This window comes from Enoplosus armatus, chromosome 5, assembly GCF_043641665.1.
Source record: "Enoplosus armatus isolate fEnoArm2 chromosome 5, fEnoArm2.hap1, whole genome shotgun sequence".
In the NCBI taxonomy this organism is placed as follows: Eukaryota; Metazoa; Chordata; class Actinopteri; order Centrarchiformes; family Enoplosidae; genus Enoplosus; species Enoplosus armatus.
The window spans coordinates 14,301,321-14,319,475 of record NC_092184.1 but is presented as its reverse complement, the minus strand read 5'-3'; the positions used below and the strand labels follow the sequence as shown (position 1 = coordinate 14,319,475).

The window sequence follows — 18,155 nt, the reverse complement described above, 5'->3', positions numbered from 1 at the left end:
TGTGTGTGTGTGTGTGTGGTCTAGTGCTGCAGTCTCAGCAAGATGTGTGTGTGTGTGTGTGTGAAATGAGCTCTCCTCATACCGCAGTGTGTGTGCGTGCAAGCTCACCCTCCAGCCTCATTTGCATATCTGCGTCTCATCACGTTGCCAAGACAACCTCATCTGTTCATCAACGAGGGCAGAAAACAAGCCGACAGCAAACACACACACACACTCTCACTAACGTACAGACACACGCACACACTCATAAATGTATCACACCATGCGTATAGAGGTACATATACATATATATATGCAACTCGTGTTTTTATGACAGTGTGACTTAAATAGCAAGAAATGCTGTTTGTATACTTACACACACACACATCTATCTATCTATCTATCTATCTATCTATCTATCTATCTATCTATCTATCTATCTATCTATCTATCTATCTATCTATCTATCTATCTATCTATTTATCTCAGTCTCTCTTTCTCTCTCTGAAGCCCCCATGCAGACTTCGGGATGATTACTATGTAAATGAGTGCGACTGGAGAGAAGGAAGGAGGGATGGGGGGGTCAGACACACCGCGCGGGGAGTACTTTTGTTCCTCTTTTCATTATCTCGCTCTATCGTTCCCCGGATCACCGCTATCTCCACGCCGGAGGAATATTTTAATATCCGTTACAGCAACACACACTCCTCCCTCTCTTCCTCCCAACATCTACCCCCCACCCACCCATTCATCTATCCATCCATCCATCCATACTGCCTGCTGTGGAGAGTATAGAGACAAATGTACAGAGAGGAGAGAGGAGAAGAAGACATTGATATACGTGAGAGTCAGGGGGAGAAATGCAGAGACGATGTAAAACAGAGGGGGGTACTGGTGGATAGATGGAAGGAAAAGCAAGGAGTGGGCCCACAGATGACAGGGAAATGTGGAGAAGGACAGGGAAATGAAGAGAGGGATGAGGAGTGATGGCAGGAGGAGAAGGGAAGGATGGCGCAGTGGGGTAAAGGATAGGCAGAGAGGAAAATACAGAAAGGACAGAGACAAGAGGAATGGATGATGAACAGGGAACACAGGGAAGTAATAAAAAGCCCAGTGGATTCCTCCATGACGGCCTGCTCATAAATGTGAAAAACAACATGAATACGGGAATCTATTTGCCCAGAATAAACCGTTCTGCAGACAACAACCCAGCAGGCTAGGACAGAGCTCAGCAACACTGCAGTGTCTTAGGTTTTACAGGTCTGCTGCGTTTACTGACTCTTCAAATCATTTGACACTCTTATATTGCTGTCCTTATTTCATCTGTGCATGAGCGCCTGTCAGTCAGAAATGTGAGTCAGCGTCGAGCTGCAGTAAAACATGTGATTTAGAGGGCGACAGTGAATGTTAGGTGCTACCTTGCAGCGCATGTGTTAAATTTGTGATTGTGTTTTCTTTTCTTTTTTTCCTATTATTCTATTCATAGTTGAGACCAGCTGCTCAGTAACAGACAGAGCTGCTGAGAGTGTGCGTGCGTGCGTGCGTGCGTGCGTGCGTGTGTGTGTGAGAGAACCTGGGTGTTGGGATACCTGAGGAGTAGATGAAGAGTAGGAGTTGAGGGAGTAAGGGTATAATTGGTGGGTAGGTGAATAGTGACTGGCAGGCAGTAAAAAAAAGAGAGGTTGTGTGTGTGTGCGTGTGCGTGTGCGTGTACGTGTGTGTTGAAGGGACAGTGATGCGTATATGTCTAGACAGCAGACACATGGCTGGGTTAAACACACTGCAATTACACATCCACCTCCAGGTCATGTATGCCACTGTATGTGTGTGTCTGTGTTTGTCAGTATATTTGTGTTTGTGTATTTGTGCTTGGCTGTGTGTTTATCCCTTCCTCTTTCTCTGATGGTTTATTGGACTCCTCTCCTTCTCCTCCCCCCCCCCCGCTCCTCTCTGTCACTGCTGATGCCTGCAGTAGATAGGCCTCATTAGTGTATGACTGTTCATGATATCTCTGACTGACTCATTTGTCTGTCCCCCATTGTCTTCCTCTGTCTCATATCTCTCTTTGCCCTCCCTGAGGAGAACAGAGGAGGAGAGGGAGGGGGCTTCACTCCCCCAATCCAACCCTCTTGTCTGTTTCTCTTTTCCAGCATTCCCCTCATATCCTCCCTCCCTCCAGCACCTTCCTTCCTCACTGTTTTTTTTTTTTTGGCACATCATAATATAATGTGCCCTGAACCTCTGTGCCTTCATCCTCATCCTCCTCTCTTTTCCTGTAGTACTGACTCGTGGAGAGCATACAGGGCTTGGTTCACATTAAAATGATGTTCACTCAGTCCTTCACATTACGTTTGCCTCTCCAGTAAAGTGACAAAATGATCTTGTCTTTGGCATCCCCCAGACTTTACTTGGTGCTCCTCAGCACATATACAGCACAGATACAATGCAGATTTTGTGATATGACAGAGATATTTGATATTCTTTAATGTGTATTATTTTCATTGTCGTGGAAATGTAGAGAATAGGTGGAACATGTCCTTATTTTGGATTTTTTTTATTTTGTTTTTGGGAGCCTTTAAAACATATTTATTATCTTCATTGTGTTACAAAATTCCACCTGTTTCAAAAGCAAATCAATTTGTTTTGAGAATATTTTTTAATTCAGTACTGATACATCTTCCTGTTTGTACAAAGAAACTGCATCAGAAACAATCCAACAAAGTATTTCGCCTGCTAGCAGATTTGTTGATTGATTTAAAAAGAAACAACTGTTTTCCTTTAATATTTAATGCTGCATATAATATTGACATGTTAAGATCTTTGGAGTGTCAAACCTCCTCCGAGATTAACAATTTCCTTTGCCCTTTCGGCTCTCCCCTCTCCCCAGCTGCCCAGCGAGTATGAAGCCAATCCAGAGCTGCTGTTCTACCGAATAACTCACCTCAACCACCGGCAGCAGTACCTGATCTGGGCTGCAGCCGTCACCACTGCAGGCCGGGGTAACTTCAGCGACAAGGTCACTGTGGAGCCAGCCGCCAAGGGTGCGTCCCTGAATATACAGTAGAGACATACAGTAGAGAGGTTGGATGGCCAGTGAACATTTGCATGTTAAAAGACGCCTAAGAGTCGAGGTTAAAACTGGTCAAAATTGGGTTGAAAACAGTTCTTTGGGCCTCTAGGTTACATTTAACATTATTTCAACAGCATTTAAAGGGGAAGTGCAACAATTTAACTGGAACCTAACTTTTCTGGTTCTTTGCTTGTTCTGTCTCTCTCTGCTTCTGCCATCTCTCTCTCTCTCTCTCTCTCTCTCTCTCTCTCTCTCTCTCTCTCTCTCTCTCTCTCTCTCTTGGGAACTGTTACGACACACTGCTACTGTACGAGTAGTATTCCTCTTCAAGCCTCTTATTGACAATGCCATGAACTAAAAATACACATTTTTAAAGGATGTTTTGCTCTACATCCCTCATGACTCTGTGAATCATGTGGATAATCTCCCTCTTACTCGGCCACTTGTTCTATATAAGCTAACTATTCTCTGCATATTTTTTCAACCTCTCCTCCTCTTTATGTGTGAATGCCTGTTTTGACTTCATGCAACAGAGCAGCATGTGCTATTGATCACAGAGTTCAGAGGGCACCAGATTAACCGCCCTGAATCAGGGAAATGATGTGAGGGGGAGCAAAAGGGAGGACAGCAGGAGTAGGGGAAAAAAAGAAGAGAGAAAATGACACGACAAGAGCAGAGCTAACTAATACTCAAGACAATAGTGAGGCAGAGTGTTTAAGAAAATGAAGAGGGCAGTTAAATCAATAGGCCTAGGATTAAAAGGCAGGAAGAATAAGGGAGTGAGAATGAATAGAGTGCACTTTCCACCATGTTATCCTTTTCTGTATTTATTCGTTCCTTTGACTGCTGGGTGCAAAGGTTTGTGAGTGTATGTATGTGCGCGCTTGTATGGATGGGTGCGTCAGCTGATCGGCAGCTGTAAAAGGCAGTGTCCTCCAGGCTTGCCCACTCAATACTTCATTCAACCTTAACATAAGTGCACTAGAGCACTAGCATTAAGACGGCAAGCTTGCGAAAGAAAGAGAGACAGAGAGAGCGAGGGGAGGGAATAGATGGATATTTTTTCATATCCTCTCTGCACATTCTTTGTCTTATATTATCATTCATATACTATTATTTGCTGGACAATGTCCCATTCTCAACGCAGATTTGTTTTCCACCAAGTGTGAATCCCAGTAAATACATTGCACGCTCTCCACTAGTAAATCTCAAATGGAAAACAACCATCACATTTCTGTATCGATTCAACACATTCTGAAACCTCTACATCGTTTGTTTATCGGTTTTGAAAATTGTTTATTTGACAATGGCAAGATTAACCGATTGGTAGATATTAATTAGGCTGATTGCCTTTCTTGTGTAAGTGTTAATGCCAATAGCTCTAATGGTCTTTTTTCAATTTCTGTGTCTCCATACGCCTTTCATTTTTACTCTTCATCCTCCACCAGCTCCAGCTAAGATCCTGTCATTTGGGGGTACAGTGACCACTCCTTGGATGAAGGAGGTGCGACTGCCCTGTAGCTCAGTAGGAGAACCTACACCTACTATAAAATGGACCAAAGACAGGTGAGACTCCCCAGAAATTATATGTAAAAGCTGAGTGTTCGGTGCTGCTGTGGTATCTCAATTGGCTCAAGAGAAAGTCAGTGATTGTTTGCAGATGCTTATTTTCTATAATGTCATATAAGTAGTACATCTTTAGAAAAAAAATGCTCTGTAGCTCAAACCAACACAAACCCAAATCCCGTCTTGAGTAGAAACATCACAAATAAATGTCAACTTGGACAAGTTTGCAGCCTCCTGTTAAGTAACATTAGAAACAAAATAATAGTAAGTAACTTGATGATGATGATGTGATGATGTGGTCCCATGATTCTCTCTTTCTCTCTATCAGTGAGGACACAGCCATCCCAGTGTCTCTAGATGGACAGCGTCTCATTCTGGCCAATGGGACACTGGTGCTGCGCTCTGTCAAAGCTGAAGATTCTGGTTATTACACCTGCACGGCCACCAACACGCTGGGCTTTGACACTATCATAGTAAACCTTTTGGTACAAGGTAGGGAAAAAGGCAATAATGGCAGCGTTCGAGTAGCTTTCAGGCTATTTCATTTAGTCCACTCAACTGTGACTGCACCTCACTTGTACGCCTGACTTTCTGGCTGAAAATGAGAAATACACTGTTTACATTAACAGTGACGTATCTTTTTACCTCCTCAAAAAGACTCTGTAATACTTTAGTACAGGTACTATTGAGCTGGTTAACTCTTCGTGTCTCCTCCTCAGTCCCTCCAGACCAGCCTCGTCTAACCGTCTCCACCACCTCCACCTCCTCCATCACTCTGGCCTGGATACCAGGAGACAACGGAGGCAGCTCTATCAGAGGTACATGGCCCCGCACAACAAAGCTGTCTTTCTGTCTTCCTGTATACTCAAATCTCTTTCTTCTGGCCTGTAGCCTGTGAGTCTAAAGGTGACACTCTGCAGAATTTCACTTGAGGTCATCAAGTTGGGTTTATGCATAAGACTCTGATCTTAGTTTACCCTGTCTGTCTTTTCTCTCTCTTTTACCTGCCGCATTGTTAATGTGCATACTGATCTATAAGTTTATTGATTTGCGTCCTGGTTTTATGTTTCCCTGTTAACTATGTGTCTGTTTGATTATCTGATTGTGAAGATGGGTGTGAGTGCCTAAATGAGCATGCGAATGTGGTTTCAATCCCTTTTCTTTGTTCATGCTGTTTGTCAGTATGAGGGTGTTGCAGGGTCGTCTGTCTGACTCCTTGTTGTTCTTTATACTTGAGACTATGAAGAACCAGGCATGTGATGATATCAGTGTGTTGGCTTAAGACATAAATGCACCCAAAAAGACTTATTGTCCCACGTGTCATTACTAAAGAAATGGCTGTCAAAACTATGACCACAGTTTCATGAGATCACATTCTAAAACAACTCTTTGAACCATTGGGTCAAGTATATTTTAAAGCCGTCAAAACCTGTAACAATATCGTATTTTTGTGTTATTCTTGTGGGTCAGGTACTGCCAGGAAGACCCAGAGAAAGACATCATTTGCATGCATTACGAGCAACCAAGTAGGAAGTAATATAAACTTTGGCGCAACCAGTATGTGTTGGGTGCTCCATTTTGTATTCAAATAATGATCTGCCACCAATCGGTATTTGCATACATCCTCCAGTGTCTCTGTGAAACCTATCCGTATATCTTGTATGTATAGCAGAATGCCTGTCCGTCTGTCCGTGACCCCATCTGCACAGTGTCAGCAGTGGGCAATGCTGATGTTCCCCATTAAGCATCTATTTTACTGCAGTGGCATCCGCATGCTATTCCTTTTCACATGAAACATGTTAGCATTTTTTCATGGAAACGTCTCAGCTGGTTTTTAAGCCTTTTCGCGGCTTGTGTATAAATAAAATTCAAATACATACACGGATAAACAATTGAACAAATCCTGCAGTGAAATTTTATGTTATGTTATAACCTGTTCTACAATAGTTTGTTGTTATGCTGTTCTGCACCGTTCTCTCTGCTATCTGCTGTTATGTTAAAGAGGGTGACTATAAAACTTAGACACAAACACTGCAGGATCTGCACATGTTAACCCCTCTAATGTTTTGGACTCTATCGCACCATCTGTTAGAGAGAAAGAGGGAAAAAAGTTGGTTCAAAAAGGACAAAGAAACACAGAGAGGGAGACATTCATATATACATAATTATATACCAACAGAAGGAAAGACAGACAGACATGGAGGATTAGAAGTAAAGTGTCTCAGAGCAGTAGGGAGTCGGCTCTCCGAGGCAGCTGATTATAAAAACAGTCACCACATTGCATAGCCTCATTTGCATAGATGCTTAGTCAGCGCCATCCCAGTCTTGAGGTTGGTAGGTAACTAATGGCGGCGTAGATGGAGAGCAGCTAGACCGTCCTCCAATCGGGGGCCTATCTGGGCAAGAGAAGTGCAGTCTGACACTGCCATCTAGTGGACAGTAGAGGTACCAATGTCAAAAGTTTAGTAGAGATAGTGCAAAATGAGTTCTTCATCTTAACTGCAAAAAACAGAGAGAGAATTATGTAATAAAGCGAGAAAATAATAATTTGTCTTCTTTCATATGCATGCAGGTTTTGTGCTGCAGTACTCTGTGGACAACACAGAGGAATGGAAAGATGTTTTCATCAGTTCAAGTGAGCGCTCCTTCAAATTGGACAACCTGCGCTGTGGGACCTGGTACAAAGTTAAGCTGGCGGCCAAGAACAGTGTTGGAGCCGGACGCATCAGTGAGATCATCGAGGCAAAGACCCACGGGCGAGGTGAGAAGCCAGGAACAGAGGATGAAGGGAATTAGTGTGGGTAGATAAAGGTGAAAAGTATACATTAAATACACATTTTAACAAAGGAGAAGCGGATATCACCTTCGTATATGTGTTGAACAAAAGGCGGAATTTACAGACTGAAGCGTATCAGGAAATAGGAGTGAGAAAACATGTGAGAGGTCTCTGTGGTTCAGTCAACAGTGTAGCTTTAAATATATAGCATGTATCCAACAATATTAAGAACATTGCAGCCCATAAATTGCAATTAAGTCCTTCATCCTTGACCCTTCACATCAACACAAAACAGACTTTTGAAACTGTAGATTCAAAATGGTTCCACTATTTACCCTAAAGGATGAAACGTCACCTCTTTGTGCGTCGTTATACTCACAGTAGCTGATGACGGATTTCTGGCCTTTTTACAGTCAGACTTTGTATATGATCCATTTTATAGTCATTCATTGTTTAAGAACACATTTACCTTCTCCACAATCTCAACATTTGAATGACAATATAAAAACATCATGTCTTATATCATGAGTTAATTTCTTTTACAAGTGATTGGGTGATTCAATCAAACATTATTTGTATATTGATGATTATAATTCAATTATATCTAATACGTCTAGTAAGATATTTTTGGAACACCTACTCTGAATTTGTTTCTAGCAGTTATTGTATATGTAAACTGTCACATAGGCCTGCTTATGTTGTCTTATGGTCCCCAGTTACCTGTTATATGGCACAATACATGTACTTTTTTAGTAATCTGAACAATACATTTATTATAGACAAATACATGATTACTTCTTTTACAGAACCCCAGTTCAACAAGGATCAGCCGGTTTTCACCCACATTAACTCGAGCCACGCCCGCCTCAACCTGCAGGGTTGGGCCAGTGGAGGCTGTCCAATCAGCGCTGTCACTCTGGAGTTTAGACCAAAAGGTGAGTCACTGCTTTTTAAAATGCAGTTATTAGTAATGTTTGGAGATATCATGCAACAAATTAAATAGGAAAAATTATGAAGCTTAATTAAATCTATATCTATAAATTTATTGTTAGTATTGAGGTAACATTCCATCTTTTTATGGAAACCAATGAGGAAAGAAAAGAGAGTGGACTCAATATTGTTTGCGTGCAGGTACATGGGCATGGCAGAACGTACGCACCAATGCCACCACAGATGTGTTCCTGGCAGAGCTGCGTGAGGCCACCTGGTATGAGTTGAAGATGAAAGCCTGTAACAGCGCTGGCTGTGGAAACCAGAGCTCCCAATTTGCAACGCTGGACTATGATGGCAGTGAGTAGAAGACTATCTGTGTTTTGTCTGCTACTTTTAACAAGAAATTCATTACACTGGATACCTTGAAATATTATCGTGAAAGGGCAGTAACTGATCTCTGCTCTCTCGCGTGCAGGCACGATCCCACCAATCAAATCCCCCCTAGAGAAGAACGATGATGTCAAGAAGCTGTTTTCTATTGGCTGTCCTGTGATCTTGGTGACTCTGGGTGTTGCACTGCTCTTCATCATTCGCAAGAAACGCAAGGAAAAGAGGCTGAAGAGACTAAGAGGTGAGAGACGAAGTAAAAGGAGAGGAGACAAGTGGTAGAAATGAATTGGCAAGAAGAACAAAGCTGTCTTTCTGAAGCAGAACCAGACTTCAGAGAGAATCTTGAATGACGTCTCTAGAGTTGCATTTATTTTAAAAGACTGATATGTGTGTCAGGAAAAAATTATTTATGTTCTCTGCTCCCTCTAGATGCCAAAAGCCTGGCAGAGATGCTTATCAGGTAAGACTGCTATTTCCTAGTCGTTCCCACAAAATCAGTCCGAAGCATTATTTAGTGTAACTCATTCTTAATTCATTTCACAAATACACATTTTAGATTTTTTTTCAAAACCATGAATGTGTGTGTGTGTGTGTGTGTGTGTGTGTGTGTGTTGTATCTCTGGATTAGTAAAAACAACCGCAGCTTTGACACCCCAGTGAAGGGACCTCCTCAGGGCCCACGGTTGCACATCGACATCCCCAGAGTGCAGCTGCTAATTGAGGACAAAGAAGGCATCAAGCAAATCGGTGAGAGGACGAGAGAGAGACGGAGAGTTGCTCTGTGTGGCCACGTGTCTGTCCATGAGCGTCAGATCAAATTATCTTTTTGAAATTGGGAGGCATCAAACTTAGAGTTTTTTTTTAACCTGCAATAGCTGCTTTTCTGAAATATTCACTCTGTCTCTTACAGGTGAGGACAAAGCCACAATCCCTGTGACAGACACAGAGTTCAACCAAACTGGGAACCCTCAGAGCTTCTGCACAGGTGTGTCAGTCCATCACCCTGCCCTCATCCAGAACACCGGCCCTTTGATTGACATGTCAGACATCAGACCAGGAACCAGTAAGTGCTCTCGCCGTCCAGTTTGTCAGTAAAAGCTGAAACTAACTGAAGCTGTTTTGTAGCTCGCACTTTCTTTTTTACCTTTTAAAATACACAGAATGTGTTTTTTGTTTTTTTGGGGGTTTTTTTTGCAAATGCTTGTTAATTTTACTGTCTCTAAACAGCCTCTGCACATATATACATCCTTCTTATTTACCACCAGACCCAGTGTCAAGGAAGAGTGTTAAATCAGCCCATAGCATCAGGAACCGCTACTCAAGTCAGTGGACTCTGACCAAGTGCCAGGCCTCCACACCAGCCCGTACTCTCACCTCAGACTGGCGCACAGTTGGCTCCCAGCATGGCATCACTGTCACAGAGAGTGACAGCTACAGTGCCAGCCTCTCACAGGACACAGGTTGGCACATGAGTGAAATGACACTTACAGCCATTAACATGCGCATATAAGTCTGGCTGTTTTTCAAATGTGGAGGAGAATGTGTTTTTTCAGTGGGCTACACCTCAAAAAGCATTTGTAAAACTGGAGAAAATGTGCTTACTTTTTATTTCCTTTCCTTTCTCTTCCATAGATAAAGGTCGCAACAGCATGGTGTCGACAGAGAGCGCCTCCTCCACCTACGAGGAGTTGGCAAGAGCATATGAGCATGCCAAGCTAGAGGAACACCTGCAGCATGCCAAATTTGAGATTACTGAGTGCTTTATCTCTGACAGCTCATCTGATCAGATGACCACAGGTACCAATGACAATGCAGACAGCATGACGTCCATGAGCACACCGTCAGAGCCCGGTATCTGCCGTTTCACTGCCTCGCCACCCAAACCCCAGGACTATGATCGTGGCAAGAATGTAGCTGTGCCCATTCCACACCGCGCCAAGAGTGAGTGATTGCTGCAAAGCAAGATTGTTTTATTTTAATTTAGAATTTAAATTGGCTTTAAATATAAACCGAGTTAGGTCAAAAGTTCAGATTGTGTTATGAATATATCAGAATCACACTCAGAATTTATTCAAGTTAATGTGTGCCATGAATTTGATTTGATGCAGGTGTCAAAACAGCAAAATGAAAAAATAAGATGGCAATAAAATAGAAAAACAAGATTAGATAGCTGAACAAAAGAGATAACAAAAAGTGTAGATAAATGTTATACGATAATATACAAATACACAAAAGCAATATATACAACTAAGTGTACAGGTGAAGTAAGGTTCAGTGTGATGGGTAATTTGTACAGTGTGCAAAGATACCAGCAATGTTGCCAGATACAGTAAGTCTTTAAGATAAATACACAGTGCAAATATTCATAATGTTGCACACATAATTTTATCCATAGGCTTTGGCTTTTGCAGGCTCTGGCAGTCACATTAACTTGGACTTTTCCCCTCCAGGTGACTACTGCAACCTACCCCTCTACATGAAGTCAGATCCCTTCTTCCGAAAGCAGTCGGAGCATCATGACCCATGTCCAGTGGTTCCACCACGTGAAGCCTCTATTCGTGGCCTGGCCCAGCGGGCGTACCACACCCAGGGCCGTCATGTGACTATGGACTCTGCAAAGCAGCAAGCCCTAACCATGGGCCACTCTGGCCTGTCCAACCTCACTTCCTCTGGGGCATCCTCAGGAGCAACAGGAGGTGGAGGTAGTGGAGGGGCATCTATTAGCTCTAGCAGTTCCACACTTCCCCAGAGGACTCTCACCATGCCCGGCTCCTCTGCCTCAGTGGCCCAGAGTGCAGCGGCAGCTGCTGCTGCTACTGCTGCAGCTTCTGGGGTGTCATCATCCTCCGGTGGGGTAGCAGGGGCCACAGGAGGGACTCCTGGAGGTGCCTCCTCATCCTCCTCTAAGATGGGAGGATCCAGAGACTCTCTCCTGGAGAGCAGCTCCTCGGGCTTAGGCAGACTGCAGAAGCAGAGGGATGGAGGGGCAGGGGCCTACTCCAAGTCGTACACACTGGTGTAGCCTGCCATCACTGCGGCCTGTCACTGTAACTCTTAATAGAATGCTGGTCAAGCCAGCGCTCGCCTGGAGCCTCTATGGAAAAGTGGGGTGAGGAACATACACATGCACAGCTGACCCGTCAGTGCCTGCACTGTGCCAGGCTGCAGGGGGCTGGTTGGGTTCCCATTGACACTACTGTATGAAGGGGTCAGAGTTGGGTCTCCACAGCACAGGGGTTTGCCTTTCTTTCTGCCTGATTGCTTTCTATTATTATTGTGTCATCTTTCTCTATCTCTTATTTCATCACCCTGGAAATCACTTGCCAAAACATAAATGATTTATCTGTTCACTTCATATTTTCATTTTCTGGTAAGGACCGAGTACTTATGCACAAAATGCTTTCCACGTGCACTGTCTTGTTTTCTGGATCAAGACAGTCTGAACCAGGTTGCTTGAGTTTTTGAGGTTTTTAGGTTTTTAGATATGTTATTTTCTGGTCTCTGATGGAAGAAGAGCTCATATCACAGCATTGTGCCATGGCAGGATGCTTTTACTGTATGCATAAAGCACCAACCTTGGTGTTACACTGGCTCTGAGAGGTTACTCCGTCATGGATTCATACATTAGAGGCAATGGAAGGACTGTCGTCTCAATACCAGTTTTGAGACGGGGAGAATTTTCTTATACATGCAATGGATGACACAGCATAATGGTCTTAATCGATGCTTTTATAAAACAGACTCAAAGCAGAGGAGATAAAAAATGTCAAGCATCATCAAGTGAAAGAAGAATCCAAACCTTTTTTTCCCCCATCAGTTTTCTTTTTATTTTCTGATGATGGAAATATAATCTCATGTGCACTAAGAAAAAGTTAGAATGGATCCAAGTAACAGAAACCTTCACAAGCCTGCGTGTGTGTGCGTGTGGGTGTATATGTGTAAATATATATATGTATACATGTGGCAGGCACACACCAACAGTGGACCTTTTTAAAAATCAATCTGTATGCTGACCTCTCGGGCAGACGTCTGTGTCAAAACTGAACCCCCCCCCCCCACTGTTCATTTTGTACCTGTGAAAGGGGACCCGGGGGGGCAGTAACGATGATGATGCTGACGATGTAACACTATGATCCTAATTTGGTCCAGCATTTTGAACTTCGTTTTGTTAAGTGTGATTGACAGCATTGTTTAGGAAATGAGAAATACTGGAGACGAAGTGGGTTCAAAAGATAGCAATTACAGATAAGAAAGAGGTTCCTTTCTTTCTCTTTTCCCCTCCCTCAGAACAAAGAAGGAAGGGACCCTTTTCTGGTTCATCATGACGCCACAATGCTATTATTCCTTGTTTAACTCATTTTACCTGTACCCACTTTTTTTTCCCTTTCTATCCTTCCCCTCCTTCACTTCTACCCACCCAGTCCCCCATCATATCCATACAGTGTCACTGTGACCTACTGCTAGCATACTGGCTAGTGAAAAAGACAGACAGACAGACTGAGATAAGAGATCTAATATGCACAGACAGGCAGAAATGCTATTTGACGTTCAATGACAACTTGAATGGAGAGAGTCAAGTTGCAAACATACAGCAAATTTATTGAGGTGTATACAAGAGAAATCATATTTGTATGAAATGATCTTGAATTTATGGACGGACAATGACTTTGAGATTATAGACGGAGAGATCAAGTGTTGATATTTGCAGTTGTGTTAGGGAAACGGGGAGGGGGTTACACAGCAGAGAGATACAATTTTTCCTCAGAAATAAGTGGTCTTCAAAACTAAAAGATGTGTTTTCAAGTCCCTCCACCTCACTGAAATTAAGTTTAGCTTTATGCATGGTACTGTATCTGTTAAAAGTTTATTTTTTTCCCCCCATTTCTTCTCCCAAAGCTTAATCCCATAACAAAGATCGTTCCAAAAAAAGAGTTGCTCCAAATGTTTTGCAATGGTAAAACGTAACATCAGGGCTCTCGCAATAGAAAAAAGAAAAAGATATGATATATTGTTTGTTTTCAAAAGTATGTACATATATATTTCTATTCAAATATATAGCAAATATATGAATATTGAAAAAAGCAGAGAAATATAAAAGCCGTTCTAATTGAAAATATATATAAAAGATCACAAGACAATCGCTCAGAGTGAAAAACTGTAAGAAGGAAAGAAGAAAAAAAAGAAGAGGGAAACTTAAACGGGTAGCACAACCATGGACGGGAGATCTTGGAGAGAAAGGAAGTGGTGTGAAAGAAAGTCAGACGGTGAAACGGAGGTTTGAGGAATGATACAATGACCCCCTTGTGATTTTGTAAATGTTCCGGCTGCAGCGCCTGTGCAGCAGGCAGCGGCTGAAAGGACGAGCACAGTAAAGTCAAATTATAGTGTGAGGTTGTGTCGCTGGTTAACTGTGGTCTATGGCTCAGTGCAGAAAGTGTGGTGTTGAAAAAGAAAACAGTAAAAACAAAGACAGCCTATACAGTAAGTGAGCCTGTTGTAATATGTTGTATTGTACCTTCCAAAGGTGTGTTCACAAACTCAATGCCATTACCTGACTAGAATTACTGAAGACAAACAGACCAACAAGTATTTCTGTTTCTTGTCTGTGTCATAGCGAGTCCTCCCCAAACCCTGGGACTGCAGGCCAATAAGCATACCACACAGTAAAAATGATAACTGCTCATAAATGTATTCATGCTCCCTTTTATTTTAAAACTACACAGGAGAGAAATGAACTTTGCTTTCCGTTGTTAATGGTTACGATGCCTTTCGTTTTGGCCTTTATGCATCAAGCAAATACTTGTTTTCAGAAAAACAAGAGTTTGGGAATGGGGCAGGCCTGTGTTTAGCAACCAAAAACAGAGGCTTCCTTACTCCAGTTGTATGGATATTGGATGGAGTGATGAAATAAACTCCTGTCCAACCGGCTTTCCCCAGTTCTTCAGTGAAGTTGCCTCTACTGTAAAACACTGATCTACTGTCAGTTTGCTCAAAGTATGTCATGTCTAACTTTAAGGAAAACTCCACCTTCTGATACTTTTACAGTGTTACTGAGAATATCAATGACATGTAATGTTTAAAACAATAGTTTTGGGAAGTACGCTTATTTGCTTTCTTGTCAAGAGATAGATGAGAAGATATATCTTATATCTGTCCGGTAAAAATACTACGTTCTGTACAGTGTAAAAACAACAAGTAGTGGTTTTACAGAGGTTACGCGCCGGACTAGTTCTCAGCCAGGAGCAGTAACCTCCTGAAGTCTTGTCGACATTGTGAGGTTGCCAGGAAACCAGCGCAGACTTGCCGTTTTTACACTTTCACTTTTTGTACGGATTAAACAAATGAGATACAATGTGTTAATTAGTCAGCTTTTGTGGGTTTTGTCACCTCCTAACAATCCTCTTATCTAATTCTTGCCAAGATAGCAAATAAAGACTATTTCCTATTCCTTTAATGTATTCGAGGAGTTAGCCCATGTTTTCTTATTCAAGAGTAGTATTTGTTGTATTCAGTTGCACAAAATCTGACTTATGTGAAGTACACAGTACTACAGAAGTATTTTGGTGAGTGATTTAGGCCTTTGAACAATCCTGAATCCTGGACTTTGTTTTGTCCTCCTAAGCATGAAATATCTTTTAGGCTCAAATAAATAATTCCAGATGTTGACCCTTTTTCGGTCTAATATAAAAAAAAAGGTATATGCCGCTGAAATGATAACCTGATATTGTATTAAAAACAAAAAAAATGACTTACTGCTTTCAAGGCAAATTGCAAAAGATTTACAGTACAGTAAATTCTCCTTGAACTCATTGAACTTGGTGTCTGCAATGTTTAAATGAGTAAGAAGTGATTTAGGGTGGATTTTCCCTTAAAATACAACAACATACTTTTCAAACTGACTCAGTCTGTGTTCATGAGGTCAACTTCACATGTGCTACTTCCCCAACCTTTTCCCACATCTGCTCAACCAATCAGATCTTCCCCTCTCACTGTACCCCTTTCCCACCTATACAACATAATTTCTACTCCATAATAGAAGACTTGTGTACATAGGAAAGTGTTTTGTATAAATGAGTACTATTTTCGACATCTTCACTAGAAACCAGGGCACAATGTAAACTTTGAACTGAAGTTATTGTAATGAAACTGAAGAGGACTTAATGAAAAACTATAGAATTATAAAGACACTGCTTTATCTTGATTTATGGACCAGATGAAACATGTCAGAGTGGACCATGCATAGTTAACAATAATGATTTCTTCTTTTACAGGGCATTTGGTTGCATTTTCTCCTTTTTTTTAATTTTAATTTTTTTTATTTTTGTTTCTTTTTCTTATGCTTTCACAGGTTGCTTCATTTAGAGTTTGCCTTTTTTTATTATCCCACTTTTTTGGGGGAGGACAGCAGCATTGCATGTTCTGAAAATTTTGCTGGTTCTAAAAGAAAAAGGGAAATGGTGAATTGAACAATTTAAAAGGGGGTTAATTAAAACATTTTAAAAATGCAGAGGTTGTTCCTTAAACTTTTATGGGGAAAAACGTTGCTTCAATTTGCAATTGCTTGTGTTTAACTCTACATTTTCTTTTCTATGAAAACAAACAAAAACAGAAAAAGAGTACTCAACACCTTGTGCAATAAAGCTATCTTTTTATGAACTGTGATGATGTTATTCATTCTTTCACAACCATGTAGCATTTGAGATAAAGGGCTTTTTCAGTTTTTACTATAATCAGACTATGATAAGGACTTGACTGGCTTGTTTGGGAAAGAGTTTTGCTCATTTGTCCCTTTTTTAATCCAACGTTTTAATATCCACAGACCTTGGTGTGAACAGATTTTATAGGGACTATTTCTTCAGGCAGAACGTAGATCAAATTAAATGCAATTCTCTTTTAAATACTGTGAGCACCACAAAGGGAAATCATAGAGCTTTATCTCAAAACCTAGGCAAATTTAACCAGAACTATCTGCATGCGATGGACTTAAATCACATGTCAAATCATTGAATAAAAAAGCTCATCAAAACCTTTCACTTTGACGTCAGCCCTCTATAGTGCCTGTTTGAGGCTACTTGTGGGTGTAAATAATTTTTTAATTTGTTTAGAAAAATAGTGTAAACTGTCATCTGTAAGTTTTCAGCCCCATATGGAGACCTAAAGTGTTAGAAATTTAAAAACAAATAATGATATGAATGAATACAGACAAAACATATAAATCAATACATTTTTAAAACCCAACTCTTTATGAAATGTTTTTTCATTCTGCTTCTTTTCTTTTCCTGTCGCTTTGTTCTGGATGAGTAGACAGCCAATTATTATATTATTTTGATTATTTCACAATTTTATGGTTAAATTATGTCAATAATTTTGTTTGTGTTTATTCATGTGGTTATTTAATGTCACGTCTCCATACGGCCCCTTAAAATATCGATGTATTTTTTAAATGCATGGGGGCTTTTAAGGGTACTATTGCATTATGGATGAACCAGCTGAGAATGTAGTTCATCCATAATATGAGTCAGAACCTGATCCAAACACTAGAGGGCATCATGCTGCCATGAAACACAACACCGGCTTAGAGAGCAGTTTATTGAAATAGGTTGGTAAAATTTGAACATGTTTGTTTTTGAAAGATCCACAATGTTGACAAATGATTTGATTTTTATTGATTTTAAATATATATTTATATACTCAAAACACTGGTCATATATAAATAACAGCATACTCACAGTCACTCACACACTCACAGTCTTTGTCATCATAGCACATCAAAACTAACATTCATTCAGATGTACAGTAAATTCACATATTATTCACATAGAATCTTAAATAGGATATTACAAGCTAATTGAGATGTAGGCTATTGCTGTATATTGTTGTTTATAATGTGTCACTAATCCAGGAGCTCTACTAAGTGTTTATCATACAGTTTGAATGTATGTACATTTGCATATGAGTGTACATATGCATTTGTGTCATGTCATCACAGAGTTCATCCATCCTTTGGTGAATCCACATACGTCCCACCTGCTTCCTGTTGTCTCTCAGGCTCGCTGCACCTGTACTGCCCTCCCTCTTCCCTGTACATCTACTTGCCGTTCTTGTGTTTCTTCTGTTGGAACTTCCTGAAGTGGGTCTGGATGGTGGCGGCGGCCTTCTCAACTTCAACAGGGCTCAGTGGAGGAACAGCGGGCGTGGTGCACGTCCCATTGCTGGCGTTGGAGTCTGAGCACGACAGGACACAGGGGATAGCCAGAGAGGCAGAGGCAATAGCCATGGAGACATAGTCTGTAGCAATGATTAAGTTCAAACACATTGTTTACATATTAGCCTTGATTCAAGCGGGCTATTTTTCTGGTTGCGTTTGAATCACTTGGATTTGACACTTGATTTGAATCTAGCCTTAGTGGTCATTTTAAGATGACAGTTATTATGGCAGAA

At 41.3% G+C, this 18,155-nt stretch overlaps 1 protein-coding gene across 2 annotated transcripts in view; it reads left to right on the top strand.

Moving 5' to 3' along the window:
* Positions 1-11,736, top strand: part of dscaml1 (Down syndrome cell adhesion molecule like 1) — a 74,913-nt gene extending 63,177 nt beyond the window's left edge. The window contains exons 20-34 of one of the 2 annotated variants that reach the window (XM_070906511.1): positions 2,867-3,020; positions 4,498-4,615; positions 4,944-5,107; positions 5,335-5,433; positions 7,188-7,376; positions 8,198-8,326; positions 8,523-8,681; positions 8,800-8,955; positions 9,144-9,174; positions 9,343-9,461; positions 9,625-9,777; positions 9,980-10,174; positions 10,347-10,655; positions 11,165-11,362; positions 11,426-11,736. In XM_070906511.1, coding sequence (XP_070762612.1) covers positions 2,867-3,020; positions 4,498-4,615; positions 4,944-5,107; positions 5,335-5,433; positions 7,188-7,376; positions 8,198-8,326; positions 8,523-8,681; positions 8,800-8,955; positions 9,144-9,174; positions 9,343-9,461; positions 9,625-9,777; positions 9,980-10,174; positions 10,347-10,655; positions 11,165-11,362; positions 11,426-11,736 — 2,484 coding nt within the window. Of the gene's footprint in view, positions 1-2,866; positions 3,021-4,497; positions 4,616-4,943; positions 5,108-5,334; positions 5,434-7,187; positions 7,377-8,197; positions 8,327-8,522; positions 8,682-8,799; positions 8,956-9,143; positions 9,175-9,342; positions 9,462-9,624; positions 9,778-9,979; positions 10,175-10,346; positions 10,656-11,164 lie in introns of both variants that reach the window. The other variant, XM_070906510.1, reaches the window with a different exon arrangement.
* Positions 11,737-18,155: the final 6,419 nt, after the last annotated feature.